This window comes from Entelurus aequoreus, linkage group LG03 (genome assembly GCF_033978785.1).
Source record: "Entelurus aequoreus isolate RoL-2023_Sb linkage group LG03, RoL_Eaeq_v1.1, whole genome shotgun sequence".
In the NCBI taxonomy this organism is placed as follows: Eukaryota; Metazoa; Chordata; class Actinopteri; order Syngnathiformes; family Syngnathidae; genus Entelurus; species Entelurus aequoreus.
The window spans coordinates 88,993,369-89,016,550 of NC_084733.1; the positions used below are offsets into that span (position 1 = coordinate 88,993,369).

A 23,182-nucleotide genomic window follows, 5' to 3' on the forward strand; every position below is an offset into this window, starting at 1 on the left:
TTTCAAAGCTCTATTTCCACCCTTTTTTCTGGCGACTACTCCTTCCATATTTGTCAACGCATTTCAAGCATTCCACCGTCAAAACATTCCTCTTAAATTGGACAAAAAAAAAAACGAGGTTTTTTTTTTTTAACTGGAAAATTTCCCGGTTTTCCCGAAATTCCAGGAATTCCAATTTCAATTCAAGAATGACTTCAACACCAACCATTTCAACTCATTCAGACCATTCAAGTTTTTATTTTTACCATTTTCCAAAAAATTCCCGCTTTTCCCGAAATTCCCAAATTTTGGGAAGAATGGGACATTTTTCAATGTTCCACAATTCCCACATTTTACATCTGATTCAAACTGTTCCAACTTCAAACTATTCAGCCTGTTGAGGAATTGTGTGCTCTACTTCAACAATTGTAAAGAAAAATTCCCGGATTTCCCATAATTCCTTTTTTTTTTTTTCTTTTTTTTTTTTTTGCATTTTCACCATTTAAAATGAATTGGCCATTTTTCAAACTTCTACAATTCCCACATTCTTCAACCCATTCAAACCATTCCACCTTCAACACATTCAAGTCATCCTGGACATAAAAATTTCCAGGAATTTTTTTTAACCTTATTTGCAACCTTTGTTAGTGCGATGACTCCTTTCACATTTTTCAACCCATTTCAACCGTTCCACTGTCAAAACATTCAAGTCATCCTGGACATAAAAATTTCCAGGAATTTTTTTTAACCTAATTTGCAACCTTTGTTAGTGCGATGACTCCTTTCACATTTTTCAACCCATTTTAACCATTCCACCTTCAACACATTCAAGTCATCCTGGACATAAAAATTTCCAGGAATTTTTTTCAACCTTATTTATTTCCAACCTTTGTTAGTGCGATGACTCCTTTCACATTTTTCAACCCATTTCAACCGTTCCACTGTCAAAACATTCAAGTCATCCTGGACATAAAAATTTCCAGGAATTTTTTTTAACCTTATTTCCAAACTTTGTTAATGCGATGACTCCTTTCACATTTTTCAACCCATTTCAACCGTTCCACTGTCAAAACATTCCTCTTAGTCAGGACAAAAAATAAGTTGGTTTAGAGACTACAAACATTCCCAGTTTCCCCGAAATTCCAGGAATTCCATTATACAATTTCTCAATTAAAAAACTGTTACTACTTCAAAATTTCTTGACCGATTTAACCAATTCCAACACCAACCAATTCAGCGCATTCAGGACATTTATGCTCCTAATCATTTTCAAAAAAATCCCGCTTTTTCCAAAATTCCCAAATTTCCAGGAAGTTCCCATTGAAATGAATGGGACATTTTTCCAAGTTGCACAATTCCCACATTTTTCAACCTATTCAAACCATTCCACCTTCAACACATTCAACTCATCCTGGGCATAAACATTTCCAGGAATTCCTGTTTTTTTTTAACCTTATTTCCAACCTTTGTTACTGCGATGACTCCTTTCACATTTTTCAACCCATTTCAACCATTCCACTGTCAAAACACTCATATTCAGGACAAAAACCAAGTTGGTTAAGGAACTAAAAAAATTCCCAGTTTTTCCGAAATTCCAGGAATTTCTCAATTGAAAAGTGTTACTACTTCAACATTTCTTAACCAATTTCAACACCAACCAATTCAGCTCATTCAGGACATTCATGCTACTAATCATTTTCAAAAAAATCCAGATTTTCCCAAAATTCCCAAATTTCCAGGAAGTTCCCATTCAAAATGAATTGGCCATTTTTCTAATTTCCACTATTCCCACATTTTTCAACCTATTCAAACCATTCCACCTTCAACACATTCAACTCATCCTGGACATTAAAAATACCATTTTTCCACATTTAAAACATTTCCAGGAATTCCCATTTTTTGGTAACTTATTTCCACTCTTAAGTTTGACTACTCCTTTCACATTGTTCAACCCATTTCAACCGTTCCATCGTCAAAACACTCATATTCAGGACAAAAACCAAGTTGGTTAAGGAACTAGGAAAATTCCCAGTTTTCCCGAAATTCCAGGAATTTCTCATTTAAAAACTGTTACTACTTCAACATTTCTTGACCAATTCCAACACCAACCAATGCAGCTCATTCAGGACATTCATGCTCCTAATAATTTTCAAAAAAATCCATCTTTTCCCAAAATTCCCGAATTTCCAGGAAGTTCCCATTCAAAATGAATTAGCCATTTTTGTAACTTCCACTATTCCCACATTTTTCAACCTATTCAAACCATTCCACCTTCAACACATTCAACTCATCCTGGACATTCAAACTACAGTTTTTCCACATTTAACACATTTCCAGGAATTCCCATTTTTGGTAACCTATTTCCACTCTTAAGTTTGACTACTCCTTTCACATTGTTCAACCCATTTCAACCGTTCCACCGTCAAAACACTCATATTCAGGACAAAAACCAAGTTGGTTAAGGAACTAGGAAAATTCCCAGTTTTCCCGAAATTCCAGGAATTTCTCATTTAAAAACTGTTACTACTTCAACATTTCTTAACTAATTTCAACACCAACCAATTCAGCTCATTCAGGACATTCATGCTCCTAATCATTTTCAAAAAAATCCAGATTTTCCCCAAATTCCTAAATTTCCTGGAAGTTCCCATTCAAAATGAATTGGCCATTTTTCTAACTTCCACTATTCCCACATTCTCCAACCCATTCAAACCATTCCACCTTCAACACATTCAACTCATCCTGGACATTCAAACTACCATTTTTCCACATTCAACAAATTTCCAGGAATTCCCATTTTTTGGTAACCTATTTCCACTCTTAAGTTCGACTACTCCTTTCACATTGTTCAACCCATTTCAACCGTTCCACCGTCAAAACACTCATATTCAGGACAAAAACCAAGTTGGGTAAGGAACTAGGAAAATTCCCAGTTTTCCCGAAATTCCAGGAATTTCTCATTTAAAAACTGTTACTACTTCAACATTTCTTGACCAATTCCAACACCAACCAATTCAGCTCATTCAGGACATTCATGCTCCTAATCATTTTCAAAAAATCCCGCTTTTCCCAAAATTCCCGAATTTCCAGGAAGTTCCCATTCAAAATGAATTAGCCATTTTTCTAACTTCCACTATTCCCACATTTTTCAACCTATTCAAACCATTCCACCTTCAACACATTCAACTCATCCTGGACATTCAAACTACCATTTTTCCACATTTAACACATTTCCAGGAATTCCCATTTTTTTGTATCCTATTTCCACTCTTAAGTTTGACTACTCCTTTCACATTGTTCAACCCATTTCAACCGTTCCGCCGTCAAAACACTCATATTCAGGACAAAAACCAAGTTGGGTAAGGAACAAAAAAAATTCCCAGTTTTCCCGAAATTCCAGGAATTTCTCAATTGAAAACTGTTACTACTTCAACATTTCTTAACCAATTTCAACACCAACCAATACAGCTCATTCAGGACATTCATGCTCCTAATAATTTTCAAAAAAATCCCGCTTTTTACCAAATTCCCAAATTTCCAGGAAGTTCCCATTCAAAATGAATTGGCCATTTTTCAAACTTGCACTATTCCCACATTCTCCAACCCATTCAAACCATTCCACCTTCAACACATTCAACTCATCCTGGACATTCAAACTACCATTTTTCCACATTTAACAAATTTCCAGGAATTCCCATTTTTTGGTAACCTATTTCCACTCTTAAGTTCGACTACTCCTTTCACATTTTTCAACCCATTTCAACCGTTCCACCGTCAAAACACTCATATTCAGGACAAAAACCAAGTTGGTTAAGGAACTAGGAAAATTCCCAGTTTTCCCGAAATTCCAGGAATTTCTCATTTAAAAACTGTTGCTACTTCAACATTTCTTGACCAATTCCAACACCAACCATTTCAGGACATACATGCTCCTAATAATTTTTTTTAAAATCCCGCTTTTCCCAAAATTCCCAAATTTCCAGGAAGTTCCCATTGAAATGAATGGGACATTTTTCGAAGTTGCACAATTCCCACATTTTTCAACCTATTGAAACCATTCCAACATCAACACATTCCACTCATCCTGGACATTCAAACTAACACGTTCCCAAGTTCACAACCAAATTCCGGTTTTCCTGGAAATTCAAACTCTTCAACATTCAAACTATTCTTACATTCATACACACATTCTGTCAGCATTTCAGTACAACTTCATCTTCTAGTTGCAAAGTTTTGGAGGTGAAACGCGGGGCCACGACCCTCAAGCATCGTTTTTGGCCCACTTCCTTCATCCGAGCTGGGGAAGGCAGACAAATGGGAGCACGGAGGAGACAATTAAGGCAGAGAAGAAGAAAACAAGGGCAGAAAGAGTGGGCGAGACAAATGTAAAGACGCACTGCCAGATTTATTGGGGGCAATTTGTGCTGCACAATACACTTTTTATCAGCCGCTCCATCCTTTAAACACTGGAGCTGGGGAAAATATTCTATTGAATAGAATAGAAAGTATTTTATTGATCCCTGGGGGAAATTCAGCAAATCTTCCAATATATCCAATACATCTAATATATCTAATATATCCAATATATCCAATACATCCAATATATCTAATATATCCAATATATCCAATATATACCCCTATATCTCCCAAAAGTCAGCAGCTATTTTGCTGCATCTTCACAAGGAGCAATACAATGTCATTTAGAGTAGTCAGTGTCCAGCCTGTAACCCGCGGTACTAAAAATTCCCAGATTTTCCCAGAATTCCAGGTTTTCCGAGACATTTTTCCCCATTCAAAATGAATTGGCCATTTTTCAAACTTCCACCATTTCCACATTTTTCAACCGATTCAAACCATTCCACCTTCAACACATTCCACCATCCTGGAAATTCAAACTACTCTTATTCCAAGTTCAAAAAAATTCCAGGAATTCTAGGAATTCCTGGAATTTTCCAAATTTTCCAATGCCCTATTGCCACCCTTTTCTCAATTCAACATGTTACTACTTCAACATTTCTCGACCGATTTGAAAAATTTCAACACCAATCATTTCAACTCACCCAGACCATTCAAGTTTTTTACCATTTTCAAAAAAATTCCTGCTTTTCCCGAAATTCCCAATTCTTGAGGAAATTCCCATTAAAAAAAAACAACAAACCGTTCCAACTTCAAACTGTTCTGCCTATTCGGTAATCACGGGCTTTCCCTTGACAAATTCCAAAAATTCCCAGATTTCCCAGAATTCCAGGTTTTCCGGGACATTTTTCCCCATTCAAAATGAATTGGCCATTTTTCAAACTTCCACCATTTCCACATTTTTCAACCGATTCAAACCACTCCACCTACAACACATTCCACCATCCTGGAAATTCAAACTACTCTTATTCCAAGTTCAAAAAAATTCTAGGAATTCCCAGAATTCCTGGAATTTTCCAAATTTTCCAAAGCCCTATTGCCACCCTTTTTTCTGGCGACTACTCCTCTCATATTTCTCAACCCACTTCAACCGTTCCACCGTCAAAACATTCCTCTTAATCAGGAAAAAAAACTAAGTTGTTTATTTAACTAGAAAAATTCCCAGTTTTCCCGAAATTCCGGGAATTCCTTAACACCATTTCTCAATTCAACATGTTACTGCTTCAACATTTCTCAATCGATTTGAAAAATGTCAACACCAACCGTTTCAACTCATTCAGAACATTCAAGTTTTTTACCATTTTCAAAAAAATTCCCGCCTTTCCCGAAATTCCCAATTTTTGAGGAAATTCCCATTGAAAATAACAAACAAACCGTTTCAACTTCAAACTGTTCTGCCTATTCGGGAATCGCGGGCTTTCCCTTGACAAATTCCAAAAATTCCCAGATTTCCCAGAATTCCAGGTTTTCCGGGACATTTTTCCCCATTCAAAATGAATTGGCCATTTTTCAAACTTCCACCATTTCCAAATTTTATAACCGATTCAAACCACTCCACCTACAACACATTCCACCATCCTGGAAATTCAAACTACTCTTATTCCAAGTTCAAAAAAATCCCAGGAATTCTGGGAATTCCTGGAATTTTCCAAATTTTCCAAAGCCCTATTGCCACCCTTTTTTCTGGCGACTACTCCTCTCATATTTCTCAACCCACTTCAACCGTTCCACCGTCAAAACATTCCTCTTAATCAGGACAAAAAACTAAGTTGTTTATTTAACTAGAAAAATTCCCAGTTTTCCCGAAATTCCAGGAATTCCGTAATACCATTTCTCAATTCAACATGTTACTGCTTCAACATTTCTCGACCGATTTGAAAAATGTCAACACCAACCGTTTCAACTCATTCAGAACATTCAAGTTTTTTACCATTTTCAAAAAAGTTCCCGCTTTTCCCGAAATTCCCAATTCTTGAGGAAATTCCCATTGAAAAAAACAAACAAACCGTTCCAACTTCAAACTGTTCAGCCTATTCGGGAATCGCGGGCTTTCCCTTGACAAATTCCAAAAATTTCCAGATTTCCCAGAATTCCAGGTTTTCCGGGACATTTTTCCCCATTCAAAATGAATTGGCCATTTTTCAAACTTCCACCATTTCCAAATTTTTTAACCGATTCAAAACATTCTATTTTCAACATATTCCACCCATCCTGGAACTTCAAACTACTCTTATTCCAAGTTCAAAAATATTCCAGGATTTTCCAGAATTCCTAGTTTTCCAAAACCCTATTACCACCCTTTATTCTGTCGACTACTCCTCCCACATTCTTCAACCGTTCCACCGTCAAAACATTCCTCTTAATCAGGACAAAAAAACGAAGTTTTTTTTTAACTAGAGAAATTCCCAGTTTTCCCAAAATTCCAGGAATTCCTTAATACCATTTCTCAATTCAACATGTTACTGCTTCAACATTTCTCGACCGATTTGTAAAATTTCAACACCAACCGTTTCAACTCATTCAGAACATTCAAGTTTTTTACCATTTTCAAAAAAATTCCCGCTTTTCCCGTCATGTTAAGACTAGGTCCTGGTCAGGTCATGTAAAGACTTCATCCTGGTCAGGTCATGTTAAGACTAGGTCCTGGTCAGGTCATTTTAAGACTAAGTCCTGGTCAGGTCATGTAAAGACTTCATCCTGGTCAGGTCATTTTAAGACTAAGTCCTGGTCAGGTCATGTAAAGACTTCATCCTGGTCAGGTCATTTTAAGACTAGGTCCTGGTCAGGTCATGTAAAGACGTCATCCTGGTCAGGTCATATTAAGACTAGGTCCTGGTCAGGTTATGAAAAGACTTCATCCTGGTCAGGTCATGTAAAGACTTAATCCGGGTCAGGTTATGTAAAGACCTCATCCTGGTCAGGTCATGTAAAGAGTATGTCTTGGTCAGGTCATGTAAAGACTTCATTCTGGTCAAGTCATGTAAAAACTAGGTCCTGGTCAGGTCATGTAAAGACTAGGTCCTGGTCAGGTCACTTTGGGACACACCAGGTCTCCCAGGTCTCAGCGTGGTTCTTGACTCCCCCACCACAAACTAACGTCCTTCCTTGTGTTGTGGCCCTCAGAGCTGCCCTACGGCTGGGAGAAGATCGACGACCCCATCTACGGCAGCTACTACGTGGAGTAAGAAGCATGTTGTTGACTTTCTTCTTCTTCTGGTCTTCACACTCCTTTGTCAAAAGGCCACAATGCTAATGGGCGCGGGTTAGCATAATGCCAAAACTTTATTCATGGCCGCCTCACTAAGCGCTGCAATATTTATACAATTCTTTTTTTAACGGCCTTTGGCTGGAGTCGCAAGTTGCCTTGAGAATTTAGCAGTTCTAGAAGCTGACTGTCTGCTTGCATTGGGTCTAAGGTTGTCCTGATACCAATATATTGGTACCGGTACCAAAACTTTTGAGTCATATTGAATTTCAAATTGTACAACCTTTCACCTGTTTTACTCTCGACAGTCCATGCTGGTGCAAAAAAGTTAAAAAAAATACCTGAATACTGATGCAGCTGATTTTATTGTCCCCGTTTACCGGTACTGTCTGCTTGCATTGGGACTAAGGTTGTCCCGATACCAATATTTTGGTACCGGTACCAAAACTTTTGAGTCATATTGAATTTCAAATTGTACAACCTTTCACCTGTTTTACTCTAGACAGTCCATGCTGGTGCAAAAAAGTAAAAAAAATACCTGAATACTGATGTAGCTGATTTGATTGGTACCGGTACCAAAATGTGTTTCGATACTTTTTGATATAATATGTAATATGTACAATATACACACTGCAAGTATATATGTATAATGTAGTAACAGACACCTTCATAACAATATGTAATATGTACAATATACACACTACAATATATATATATATATATATATATATATATATATATATATATATATATATATATATACATATATATATATATATATATATATATATATATATATATATATATATATATGTATATATATATATATATATATATATATATATATATATATATATATATATATATATATATAATGTAGTAACAGACACCTTCATAACAATATGTAATATGTACAATATACACATTGCAAGTACTGTATATATATAATGTAACAGACACTTCCATAACAATATGTAATAAGTACAATATACACACTGCAAGTATATATATAATGTAGTAACAGACACCTTCATAACAATAGGTTATATGTACAATATACACACTGCAAGTATATATATAATGTAGTAACAGACACCTTCATAACAATATGTAACATGTACAATATACACACTGCAAGTATATATATAATGTAGTAACAGACACCTTCATAACAATACGTAATAAGTACAATACACACACTACAATATATATATATATATATACATATATATATATATATATGTATATATATATATATATATATATATATATATATATATATATATATATATATATATATATATATATATATAATGTAGTAACAGACACCTTCATAACAATATGTAATAAGTACAATATACACACTGCAAGTATATATATAATGTAGTAACAGACACCTTCATAACAATAGGTTATATGTACAATATACACACTGCAAGTATATATATAATGTAGTAACAGACACCTTCATAACAATATGTAACATGTACAATATACACACTGCAAGTATATATATAATGTAGTAACAGACACCTTCATAACAATATGTAATATGTACAATATACACACTGCAAGTATATATATAATGTAGTAACAGACCCCTTCATAACAATACGTAATAAGTACAATATACACATTGCAAGTACTGTATATATATATATAATGTAAGAGACACTTTCATAACTATATGTAATATGTACAATATACACACTGCAAGTATATATATAATGTAGTAACAATACTATATGTAATGTACAATATACACGCTGCACTTCCGACTTCCTGCAACAAATATGTTCCTACTCCCGGAATCAAACGCGAGCGGTAACAGACAGCGAAGACTACTTTTAGACAAATGAGGATTCACTACCTTATCTTTTTTGAACCTGAGTATACGGAGGATGAACTGCTGCTAATAGAAGCGAGCACGTCCGGAACTTTTTTAGCCCAGCTTCGCCGAATTACTGGGGTGCTTACCCAAATCAACCGGAAACATACACAATGTAAATAAAGTGTTGTAGAATGTATTTTTGAAGTGATTTAGAGGTACAAAACTACCTACAATGAGCCAATTTTTATGTGAGAATGCAAAACAAATAAAAAAAAAACTTGTCTTCATGTCTCTCATGATGAACAATAGGCAAAATTCCCCCCCCAAAAAAAGTGCAGTTGGTCTTCAAGCAAGTCTACTCCATTTTGTGCTAACAGTTGATTTTATTTGCAGTCACATCAACCGCAGGACTCAGTTTGAGAACCCGGTCCTGGAGGCCAAGCGGCGCTTGGAGCAGCAGAGACAGATGCAGAGTCAAGGCCTCTCCGCCCTGCCGCTGCCCGCCATATACAGAGGTACGCCCGCACCGCCGTGTCGCCCACGTAAGCGGCGGCGGCGTTAAGAGCGGGGCGGATGCACCACGTCACCATCAGCGGGGGGGGCGACCGAGGAACATGAGCAGCCTGAGGCCTGTCGCGGAGATAAGGAGGTGCTAGCTAGACCACTGCAGAAATACTCCCGATGAGTCACTGCGTTTACTTTATGATCTAAGAGACCTACAAAAGCAGTGAAGTCGTCACGTTGTGTAAATGCTAAAGAAAAAGACAATACAATGATTTGCAAATCAACTTATATTCAACTGAATAACTGCAAAGACAACATATTTCATGTTCACGCTGAGAAACTTCTTTTTTTTTTGCAAATAATCATCAACACATTGCAAAAAAAGTTGTCGCAGGGGCATGTTCACCACTGTGTTACATGGCCTTTCCTTTTAACAACACTCAGTAAAGGTTTGGGAACTGAGGAGACACATTTTTGAAGTGGAATTCTTTCCCATTCTTGCTTGATGTACAGCTTAAGTTGTTCAACAGTCTCCCTTCTCATATTTTAGCCTTCATATTGCACCAATGTGAATCATTGTCTTGCTGAAATAAGCAGGGGCGTCCATGATAACGTTGCTTGGATTGCTCCAAAACCTGTATGTACCTTTCAGCATTAATGGCGCCTTCACAGATGTGTAAGTTACCCATGTCTTGGGCACTAATACACCCCCATACCATCACACATGCTGGCTTTTACACTTTGCGCCTAGAACAGTCCGGATGGTTCTTTTCCTCCTTGTTCCGTCCACAGTTTCCAAAAAAACAATTTGAAACGTGGACTCGTCAGACCACGGAACACTTTTCCACTTTGCATCAGTCCATCTTAGATGAGCTCGGGCCCAGCAAAAGCCGGCAACGCTTCTGGGTGTTGTTGATAAATGGCTTTGGCTTTGCATAGTAGAGTTTTAACTTGCACTTGCAGATGTAGCGACCAACTGTAGTTACTGACAGTGGTTTTCTGAAGTGTTCCTGAGCCCATGTGGTGATATCCTTTACACACTGATGTCGCTTTTTGATGCAGTACCGCCTGAGGGATCCAAGGTCCGTAAAATCATCGCTTACATGCAGTGATTTCTCCAGATTCTCTGAACCTTTTGATGATATTACGGAGCGTAGATGGTGAAATCCCTTAATTCCTTGCAATAGCTGGTTGATAAATGTTGACAAATACAGACAAATAACAAACTAAAATATATCATTTAAAACAGTGGTCCCCAACCACCGGGCTGCGGCCCGGTACCGGTCTGTGGACCGATTGGTACCAGGCCGGGGCCGCACAAGAATTTTTATTTTATTTTATTATTTTTTTTAAAAATTAAATCAACATAAAAAACACAATATATACATTATATATCAATATAAATCAATACAGTCTGCAGGGATACAGTCCGTAAGCATACATGATTGTATTTCTTAATGACAAAAAATAAATAAATAAATAAATAAATTTTTACTACCCCCCTATGGCATTCTATGACAGTTCCACGCTGGAAATCACTGAAAGCGGCCCATTCTTTCACAAATGTTTGTAGAAACAGTCTCCATGCTTAAGTACTTGATTTTATACACCTGTGGCCGGGCCAAGTAGATAGGATTCTCATCATTCAGATGGGTGGCCAAATACTTTTGGCAATATAGTGTGTGTGTGTATATATATATATATATATATATATATATATATATATATATATATATATATATATATATATATATATATATATATATATATATATATATATATATATATATATATATATATATATATATATATGCTAGGGTTGTCCCGATACCAATTTTTTGGTACCTGTACCAAAACTTTTGAGTCATATTGAATTTCAAATTGTACAACCTTTCACCTGTTTTACTCTATACCAAAATGTATTTTGATACTTTTTTTAACTTTTATTTGTTTATGTATTTATTAATTAATGGGATGGGTGGCCAAAGTACTTTTGGCAATATAGTGTGTGTATATATATATATATATATATATATATATATATATATATATATATATATATATATATATATATATATATATATATATATATATATATATATATGTATATATGCTAGGGTTGTCCCAATACCAATATTTTGGTACCTGTACCAAAACTTTTGAGTCACATTGAATTTCAAATTGTACAACCTTTCACCTGTTTTACTCTATACCAAAATGTATTTTGATACTTTTTTTTAATCTTTTATTTATTTATTTATTAATAAATTGTCCTTAAACAATTTGCTCATGCATTTGTTGACAAAGTGGTGACCCTCGCCCCGTCCTCGTTTGTGAACGACTGAGCATTCCATGGAATTTGCTTTTACACCCAATCATGGCACCCACCTGTTCCCAATTAGCCCGTCCGCCCGTGGGATGTTCCAAAAAAGTGTTTGACGAGCATTCCTCAACTTTCTCAGTCTTTTTTGCCACTTGTGCCAGTTTTTTTGAAACATGTCGCAGGCATCAAATTCCAAATGAGCTAACATTTGCAAAAAATAACAAAGATTCTCAGTGTGAACGTTAAATATCGTGTCTTTGCAATCTATACGTTAAAAATGATTTGCAAATCATTGTATTCTGTTTTTAACTTTTTTTTTTAACTTCACTGGTTTTGGGGTTTGTAGTATTGTTCAGCTAACTTTTACTGCAAATTAATTTGGTCTCTACAAGGAAGTCTTTTACATTTAGACAAAAATAAATAATAATATGACTCCTTTAATGTGCCTTATAATCCGGTGCGCCTTATAAATATATAAAAAAAAGATCATACTTCGGCCAGTCCGCCTTTATAATCTGGTGCGCCCTATGGTCCGGAAACTTCACGCTCGGGTTTTGTCTCCCCTCACAGAAAAGCCGCCGTTCACCAGGGACCCCACCCAGCTGAAGGGCACCTTCCTGTCCACGGGCCTGCAGAAGAGCAACATGGGCTTCGGCTTCACCATAATCGGAGGCGACGAGCCTGACGAGTTCCTGCAGGTGAAGAGCGTCATCCCGGAGGGGCCCGCCGCTCAGGACGGGAAGATGGACACAGGTACGTGTCCAACTCCATGTTGTTGTCTGCGGGAGATGATTCTGGTGTCATTTAGCCACTGACGATACTGAAGTCGACGTGTGTATCACTTCTACAAAAAAAAACAACAACACATAACTGATACAGCTGTCAAATTGTGTTGATCAGGGAGCGCCACTGCAGAAATCATCGAATTTTTGAATTATATTTATATAGCGCTTTTCTCTAGTGACTCAAAGCGCTTTACATAGTGAAACCCAATATCTAAGTCACATATTTAAACCAGTGTGGGTGGCACTGTGGGAGCAGGTGGGTAAAGTGTCTTGCCCAAGGACACAACGGCAGTGACTAGGTGGGCAGAAGCCGGGATCGAACCTGGAACCCTCAAGTTGCTGGCACGGCCACTCTACCAACCGAGCTATAAAGTTAAAGTACCCATGATTGTCACACACACACACACTAGGTGTCAGGTTCAAACATTGATGACATTTATTAAACAAGACAAGAAGCAAAGAATCAAACAGAGGCAGAATTCAATTTTTCCAAGCCTTTGCTTGGTGCAACAAAGACAGCCTTTTGACTGTTTGTTGGGAACTCAGAACGGAACGTTTTTTGATCATTTACATACAATTTTTCTGACACTAGGTGTGGCAAAATTATTCTCTGCATTTGACCCATCACCCTGCGAGGTGAGGGGAGCAGTGAGCAGCAGCAGTGGCCGCGCCCGGGAATCATTTTTGGTGATTTAACCCCCCAATTCCAACCCTTGATGCTGAGTGCCAAGCAGGGAGGTAATGGCTCCCTTTTTTTTTTATAGTCTTTGGTATGACTCGGCCGGGGGTTTGAACTCACAACCTAACACCGCCCCACAAAAGCAGTAAAGCAGAGAGCTGGGCAAATATTTTGACCCGGGGGGTCACATTGAGAGAGAAAAATGTGTCTGGGGGGGGGGGGGGGGGCAATGTGTATGTGTGTATAAATGATATATACACATTTAGCTATACAGTATGTGTGTTTGGCTCCCTTTTTACCAGGAACACTAATACCAAAAGTCACAATGTGCCATAGAGTTCTAAAAAAGTTATGACAGACCACCTAAAAAAAAAAACAGAATGTAATTTTACAGTTTTTTACAGAATGGGACACCCAAAATGTACACGAAAATTGTCAGGTTCCACCAAGCTATCTATTAAACGAGACAAAAAGCAAGGAATCAAGCAGAGACAAGAGTTGAATTTTGCTCATGAGGAGAAACGTATTGGGCTGCCTACCACTTGGTGGCTGAGTTGCTGTTGTTCCCAAACTCTTCCATTTTCTTGTAATAAAGTTGACTTTGGAATATTTAGGTGCGAGGAAATTTCACGACTGGATTTGTTGCACAGGTGGCATCCTATCCTATGACAGTGCCACGCTGGAAATCACTGAAAGCGGCCCATTCTTTCACAAATGTTTGTAGAAACAGTCTCCATGCCTAAGTGCTTGATTTTATACACCTGACTTTAGGACGGGTGTCAATATAGTGTATACTTTGGTGGTGGAGGTGGGACTACTTGTATTAGTGTCGGAATGAAGCGATTGTCTCGCTGCCGTCTCCCACATCCAACATGTGCAGACGTGGCGTTTATACGCTGTTGACTTTTTTACGACTTGACTCCCTGCCATTGAACTAATGAAGCCTCCTCCACGTTATCTGTCGCCAGCAGCTTTTTCACTTTTGGGAGATTTCAGCCGTGTGAGTCAAGAAGAGTTCACGGAAGGGTTGAGTTGTACAAAATGGCCGATGGAAGATAATAACACGAGTAGTCTGGCTTCACAACGTTATAAAGAACGTCGTTTTTTTTGTACACGCCACTTTTTTTATGATTCCTTTTCCCCGTAGGTAGGGATGGCTACAGTTGAAATTTTGAACCGATACGGTACCAATTTCTTTTCTTTTTTTTAATTTTTTTTTTTTTTTTTTAAATCTCATACCATACCATATCAACTTTATTCATAACACTCTTTAAAAACAACCACCGTTGAAAAACTAAGGGCTGTACACCACAAACAAGTAAACACACAAAAATCTGACAAATACAGACAAATAACAGACTAAAATATATCATTTAAAACAGTGGTCCCCAACCAAGAAATTAAAATTTTTTTTTTTTTTTTTTTTTTTAATTAAATCAACAAAAAAAACACAATATATACATTATATATCAATATAAATCAATACAGTCTGCAGGGATACAGTCCGTAAGCATGATTGTATTTCTTTATGACAAAAAAAAAAAAATAATTTTTTTTTTACTACCCCCAAACACACCCTATATATATATTTATATTTATATGCTAGGGTTGTCCCGATACCAATATTTTGGTACCGGTACCAAAACTTTTGAGTCACATTGAATTTCAAATTGTACAACCTTTCACCTGTTTTACTCTATACCAAAATGTATTTTGATACTTTTTTTAATCTTTTATTTATTTATTTATTAATGGGATGGGTGGCCAAATACTTTTGGTAATATAGTGTATATATATATATATATATATATATGCTCGGGTTGTACCGATAACAATATTTTGGTACCGGTACCAAAACTTTTGAGTCATATTGAATTTCAAATTGTACAACCTTTCACCTGTTTTACTCTATACCAGAATATATTTTGATACTTTTTTTCTCTTTTATTTATTTATTTATTTATTAATGGGATGGGTGGCCAAATACTTTTGGTAATATAGTGTATATATATATATATATATATGCTGGGGTTGTACCGATAACAATATTTTGGTACCGGTACCAAAACTTTTGAGTCATATTGAATTTCAAATTGTACAACCTTTCACCTGTTTTACTCTATACCAAAATATATTTTGATACTTTTTTTCTCTTTTATTTATTTATTTATTTATTAATGGGATGGGTGGCCAAATACTTTTGGCAATATAGTGTATATATATACAGTATATGCTGGGGTTGTCCCGATACCAGTATTTTGGTACCGGTACCAAAACTTTTGAGTCATATTGAATTTCAAATTGTACAACCTTTCACCTGTTTTACTCTATACCAAAATGTATTTTGATACTTTTTTTTATCTTTTATTTATTTATTTATTAATGGGATGGGTGGCCAAATACTTTTGGTAATATAGTGTGTATATATATATATATATATATATATATATATATATATATGCTGGGGTTGTCCCGATACCACTATTTTGGTACCGGTACCAAAACTTTTGAGTCATATTGAATTTCAAATTGTACAACCTTTCACCTGTTTTACTCTATACCAAAATACATTTTGATACTTTTTTTCTCTTTTATTTATTTATCTATTTATTAATGGGATGGGTGGCCAAATACTTTTGGCAATATAGTGTATGTATCTATATATATATATATATATATATATATATATATATATATATATGTATATATGCTAGGGTTGTTTTGAGTCATATTGAATTTCAAATCGTACAACCTTTCACCTGTTGACCTACCAATATATATATATATATATATATATATATATATATATATATATATATATATATATATATATATATATATATATATATATATATATATATTAGGGATGTCAGATAATGGCTTTTTGCCGATATTCGATATTCCGATATTGTCCAACTCTTTAATTACCGATACCGTTATCAACCGATACCGATATCAACCGATATATGCAGTCGTGGAATTAACACATTATTATGCCTAATTTGGACAACCATGTATGGTGAAGATAAGGTACTTTTTAAAAAAATAATAAAATAAGATAACTAAATTAAAAACATTTTCTTGAATAAAAAAGAAAGTAAAACAATATAAAAACAGTTACATAGAAACTAGTAATTAATGAAAATGAGTAAAATGAACTGTTAAAGGTTAGTACTATTAGTGGAGCAGCAGCACGCACAATCATGTGTGCTTACGGACTGTATCCCTTGCAGACTGTATTGATATATAATGTAGGAACCAGAATATTGATAACAGAAAGAAATGGGGGGAGGGAGGTTTTTTGGGTTGGTGCACTAATTGTAAGTGTATCTTGTGTTTTTTATGTTGATTTAAAAATAAATAAATAAATAAAAAAACGATACAGATAATAAAAAAAAACGATACCGATAATTTACGATATTACATTTTAACGCATTTATCGGCCGATAATATCGGCAGGCCGATATTATCGGACATCCCTACTTTTGAGTCATATTGAATTTCAAATTGTACAACCTTTCACCTGTTTTACTCTACCAAAATGTATTTTGATACCTTTTTTTAATGTTTTATTTATTTATTTATTAATGGGATGGGTGGCCAAATACTTTTGGCAATATGGTGTATGTAAAAATATATATATACAAACCACATGATGTCGTGGAAAATGAGCAAACTACATAAATAACATCCTGTAATTTGATTTTGATATTATTTTTGAATCTTGATATATTGAAAATTAACACCATTATGTAATTATTATCACATAATTTATTCAGAAAGTATAAATCCGGACACATAAAAGGTGGAATACTATTAACCGCAACATGTAAGCGTAAAACAAAACAACAACATTAAGATTCGTACATTTTCAGAATGTGTTTGTTGTATTTTTAACCAAAGAAAACAATCTGAAGTGGTCTTTATTTCTAAGTTATCGTGCCTCCATGTGCCCGAATGCAGCTGAGAAATGGGACAAGCGGTAGAAAATGGATGTATGGATGGATGGCCCCCCATCTAAAATGAGTTTAACACCCCTGGATTACATCAATACTTTTCTTTTTCTTGTTATTATTGCAACATTTTCAACGGGGTTGCGTTTGTTATTGTTGACAAACTCACGGGAGCAAGTCTCTGGATGCAGGAAGGCTTGGAGGGCAAACATTTTCTTTCGTTGTCGTGCACTAGCCATTTTTATTTGGGAAAAAAAGAAAAAAAAAAAAAGGAATGCCTTTATGTTGGGTTTTGTTAGTGTCAGTTCCTGTCCCGGGCTTTTATTTTGGCGGCTCTTCCGGTTCTATTAGTGTTTTCCCATGGCTGCTTCACTTCAGCCCCAAGAGCATTTCCCCTCACCTGTTTTCTGTTTGACTATTTAAGGCGGGGGTCTTTAGCGCCGCCCTAGTGGCTCCCTGGAGCATTTTATTTTTAAAAGGATTGAAAATGGAAAAAGATGTCTTAATAATGTTGACAAAATAATAAATGTATAAATGACACAATATGTTACTGCAGACTAATTAGGAGTCTTTGTTTGTTTACTTACTACTAAAAGACAAGTTGTCTAGTATGTTCACTATTTTATTTAAGGACTAAATTGCAATAATAAACATATTTTGATTGTTTCTTGGTATCGGATCGATACCTAATTGTGTGGTATCATCCCAAAACTAATGTAAAGTATCAAAACGAGAGAAGAATAAGTGATTATTACATTTGAACAGAAGTGTAGGTAGAACATGTTAAAACAGAAAGTAAGTAAATATAGTAATAATCATTTTTTACAGTTTGTCCTTAATAATGTGTACAAAATAATAGGTGTATAAATGACACAATATGTTACTGCAGACTAATTAGGAGTCTTTGTTTGTTTACTTACTACTAAAAGACAAGTTGTCTAGTATGTTCACTATTTTATTTAAGGACTAAATTGCAATAATAAACATATTTTTATTTTTTTCTTGGTATCGGATCGATACCTAAATGTGTGGTATCTTCCCAAACTAATGTAAAGTATCCAAACGAGAGAAGAATAAGTGATTATTACATTTTAACAGAAGTGTAGGTAGAACATGTTAAAACAGAAAGTAAGTAAATATAGTAATAATCATTTTTTACAGTTTGTCCCTCATAATGTGTACAAAATAATAGGTGTATAAATGACACAATATGTTACTGCAGACTAATTAGGAGTCTTTGTTTGTTTACTTACTACTAAAAGACAAGTTGTCTAGTATGTTCACTATTTTATTGAAGGACTAAATTGCAATAATAAACATATTTTGATTGTTTCTTGGTATCGGATCGATACCTAAATGTGTGGTATCATCCCAAAACTAATGTAAAGTACCAAACGAGAGAAGAATAAGTGATTATTACATTTTAACAGAAGTGTAGATAGAACATGTTAAAAGGGAAAATAAGCAGATATTAACAGTAAATGAACAAGTGGATTAATAATCTTTTTTTACAGTTTGTCCCTCATAATGTGTACAAAATAATAGGTGTATAAATGACACAATATGTTACTGCAGACTAATTAGGAGTCTTTGTTTGTTTACTTACTACTAAAAGACAAGTTGTCTAGTATGTTCACTTTTTTATTGAAGGACTAAATTGCAATAATAAACATATTTTTATTTTTTTCTTGGTATCGGATCGATACCTAAATGTGTGGTATCATCCCAAAACTAATGTAAAGTATCAAAGAAGAGAAGAATAAGTGATTATTACATTTTAACAGAAGTGTAGATAGAACATGTTAAAACAGAAAGTAAGTAAATATAGTAGTAATCATTTTTTACAGTTTGTCCCTCATAATGTGTACAAAATAATAGGTGTATAAATGACACAATATGTTACTGCAGACTAATTAGGAGTCTTTGTTTGTTTACTTACTACTAAAAGACAAGTTGTCTAGTATGTTCACTATTTTATTGAAGGACTAAATTGCAATAATAAACATATTTTGATTGTTTCTTGGTATCGGATCGATACCTAAATGTGTGGTATCATCCAAAACTAATGTAATGTATCAATTGAGAGAAGAATAAGTGATTATTACATTTTAACAGAAGTGTAGGTAGAACATGTTAAAAGGGAAAATATTAACAGTAAATGAACAAGAAGATTAATAATCATTTTTTACAGTTTGTCCCTCATAATGTTGTTGTATAAATGACACAATATGTTACTGCAGACTAATTAGGAGTCTTTGTTTGTTTACTTACTACTAAAAGACAAGTTGTCTAGTATGTTCACTATTTTATTGAAGGACTAAATTGCAATAATAAACATATTTTGATTGTTTCTTGGTATCGGATCGATACCTAAATGTGTGGTATCATCCCAAAACTAATGTAAAGCATCCAAACGAGAGAAGAATAAGTGATTATTACATTTTAACAGAAGTGTAGATAGAACATGTTAAAACAGAAAGTAAGTAAATATAGTAGTAATCATTTTTTACAGTTTGTCCCTCATAATGTGTACAAAATAATAGGTGTATAAATGACACAATATGTTACTGCAGACTAATTAGGAGTCTTTGTTTGTTTACTTACTACTAAAAGACAAGTTGTCTAGTATGTTCACTATTTTATTGAAGGACTAAGTTGCAATAATAAACATGTGTTTCATGTACCCGGTACCGGTACCGGTACCACAACGTTGGTATCAGGACAACCCATATCGCAGACATAAAATGATGTGAGTAGACATGATAAAGTATGAACAGCCCCGGCTTCTAATGAGTGGCTAAAAGCATCTGCTACATGATGTAACATCAAATAAAGAATGTCTTGCGCTTCTAACTCGGTTGAGCACATCCCTGCGGAGTTTATGAAAAAAAGACAGAAAGAAAGAAAGAAAGAAAGAGAGAGAGTGAAAGCCTCCTGCAGGACGGCAGCACCGGATGGTCTCTGCAGTACTTTTCAATGTGCGGACATTTATGGATTTCAGCTTTAAAAGTCGCAGTCCCATGACGAATGTGGTCGCCTTAAATCTTCTACTTCACACCACTGCGGGCCCTTGTTACACACACACACACACACACACACACACACACACACACACACACACACACACACACACACACACACACACACACACACACACACACACACACGTTCATGTCACATGCATCATCACGCACAATCCCTAAGAGCAATGTCGCCCAGCTCAAATAGGCCAGCTAATCTCAGCCTGTTTGTGTGTGTGTGTACGTGTGTGTGTGTGTGTGTGTGTGTGTGTGTGTGTGTGTGTGTGTGTGTGTGTGTGTGTGTGTGTGTGTGTGTGTGTGTGTGTGTGTGTGTGTGTGTGTGTGTGTGTGTGTGTGTGTGAGTGTGTGCGTGTCTGTGTGTGTGTGTGTGTGTGTGTGTACGTGTGTGTGTGTGTGTGTTCTCGTATTTCTACCCTTCTTGAGACACCAACAAGGAAAAGTATATAAATCATGGTCCCAATAACATTGCATCTAATAGAGAGCCAAATACTAGAGTCCGTGAACATTGCTCCAAAGTCAGGATTTTTTAGTTGTTGATTTAATGTGCGTACAAAAGTAAACATTGACAGGTGCAAAGGCAGCAATATATGATAAAAGAAGACGGCAGCTAAGGAAGGACTTCCCTATTCATCCCCGGAAAAAGGGTTGGGTTGTCCAAAGTGCGGCACAGGGGCCATCTGTGGTCCCTGACTCCTTTGTCATCGGCCTTAAGCACGTTACCAAAAATAAATGAATACAGAATGTCTCATTTGCACCCCCTGGTGGTGAAATCTATCAAAATGAGGGTGGTGCCAAAAAGGAGGGATTTTTTCACATTGACTGTGTGTCGCTTTTAAAAGTGCTCCCCCCTCTGGTCAACATATGAAATAACAAGTGTGCGTAAGAAATTGAAATGCGCCCCCTTTGGCCAAAATTGATAAAAATAACAAAAATAAATATGTATATAAAGACATACTGTAATAACTTGGAGTAAATAATGAAGAACTATTACAAAAATTTAAAAAAATTTATAAAATAAATAAACACATTTTAAAAATTAAATAAATAAAATAAAAAATGAACTAACTAAAAGCAGTCTTTTTCTCACAATGTGTCGATTTTTTTTGTTGTAAAATTGTTTCTGTAATATTGCAATGTTTCTCGTAAAATTATTGCTTTTTTAAGTAAAATGATTACTTTTTAATGCAAAACGGTGACATTCGTCATATAAAATTCTGACTTTTATCACAATATTGCCATTTTTTTGTTGTTCTTGTTAAATAGTGAAATTTTTTGAATAAATGATGACTTTTGTCATAATTTTGCTGAGTAAAGTTCCGATTATTATTATTATAATATTGCGGGAATTTTGAAAGTTTTCTTATAAAATTGTGACTTTTGTCGAGTGAAATGACGACTCTTTCCATAAAATTGCCAACATTTTAAGCTTTTCTTGTAAAATTGCGACTGTCATCGAGCAAAATTCCAACTTTTATCATAACATTGCACAAATGTTCCGTTTTTTTTGTAAAATTTTGAGTAAAATGACGACTTTTATTATAATACTGCCAACATTCTATGTTTTTCTTGTGAAATTGTGACCTTTTTCTTGTGAAATTCCAACTCATTTTTCACAGCAAGCTTGTTTATATGTGCATAGTATGTATATATTATTAATGTTGTAAATACACATCTTTATATATCTAGAAAGGCTGGTCCTAAAGAGGGAGGCATTATTCTCAGGTCTCAAGAAGGTAACAAATACAAGTGTGTGTGCGTGTGTGTGTGTGTGTGTGTGTGTGTGTGTGTGTGTGTGTGTGTGTGTGTGTGTGTGTGTGTGTGTGTGTGTGTGTGTGTGTGTGTGTGTGTGTGTGTTGGCAGCAATGTCACAGGGGAGAGCAGCAAGTTGCAGAGAAAGAAAGAGGAAGAGAGAGAGGCGGAGAGGGAGGGGAAAGCTGACAAAACAGTATGGAGGGATGAGGAGGGTGAGAAGTGGAGAAGTGGAGGGAAAAAAACTGAGGTGTTGGATGACATGAAAAGATAACGAGATCATAATTAAGTGCAAGTCGGACAAAAAGGAACAAAATTGAGATGAAACAGAAAGAGATGCTGGCGAGATAAGAGGGAGGGTGATGGGCAGAGGGAGCGACATGGAAGGAAGGAAGGAAGGAAAGGAGGCGAGCAATTTAGGCAGCGAGCAGCTTGGGCGTGAGTCCAGCTCGCAGGGTCAGAGGAGTTGAGCTGATAGGTCACTTCTTAACCACGGATGGTTCTTTTCCCCTTTGGTCCGGAGGACACGACGTCCACAGTTTCCAAAAACAATTTGAAATGTGGACTCGTTAAAACTCTCCTATGCAAAGCGAAAGCCATTTATCAACAACACCCAGAAACGCCGTCGGCTTGTTTGGGCCCGAGCTCATCTAAGACGGACTCATGCAAAGTGGAAAAGTGTTCTGTGGTCTGACGAGTCCACATTTCAAATAGTTT

General features: G+C 35.7%; 1 protein-coding gene across 1 annotated transcript in view; it reads left to right on the forward strand.

Moving 5' to 3' along the window:
• The window catches only part of LOC133647060 (membrane-associated guanylate kinase, WW and PDZ domain-containing protein 2-like), a 233,263-nt gene that overhangs the window by 158,381 nt on the left and 51,700 nt on the right, over window positions 1-23,182 (forward strand). The window contains exons 7-9 of the mRNA XM_062043117.1: window positions 7,519-7,576; window positions 9,825-9,946; window positions 12,829-13,011. Of these exons, the coding sequence (XP_061899101.1) occupies window positions 7,519-7,576; window positions 9,825-9,946; window positions 12,829-13,011 (363 nt within the window). The remainder of the gene's footprint in view (window positions 1-7,518; window positions 7,577-9,824; window positions 9,947-12,828; window positions 13,012-23,182) is intronic.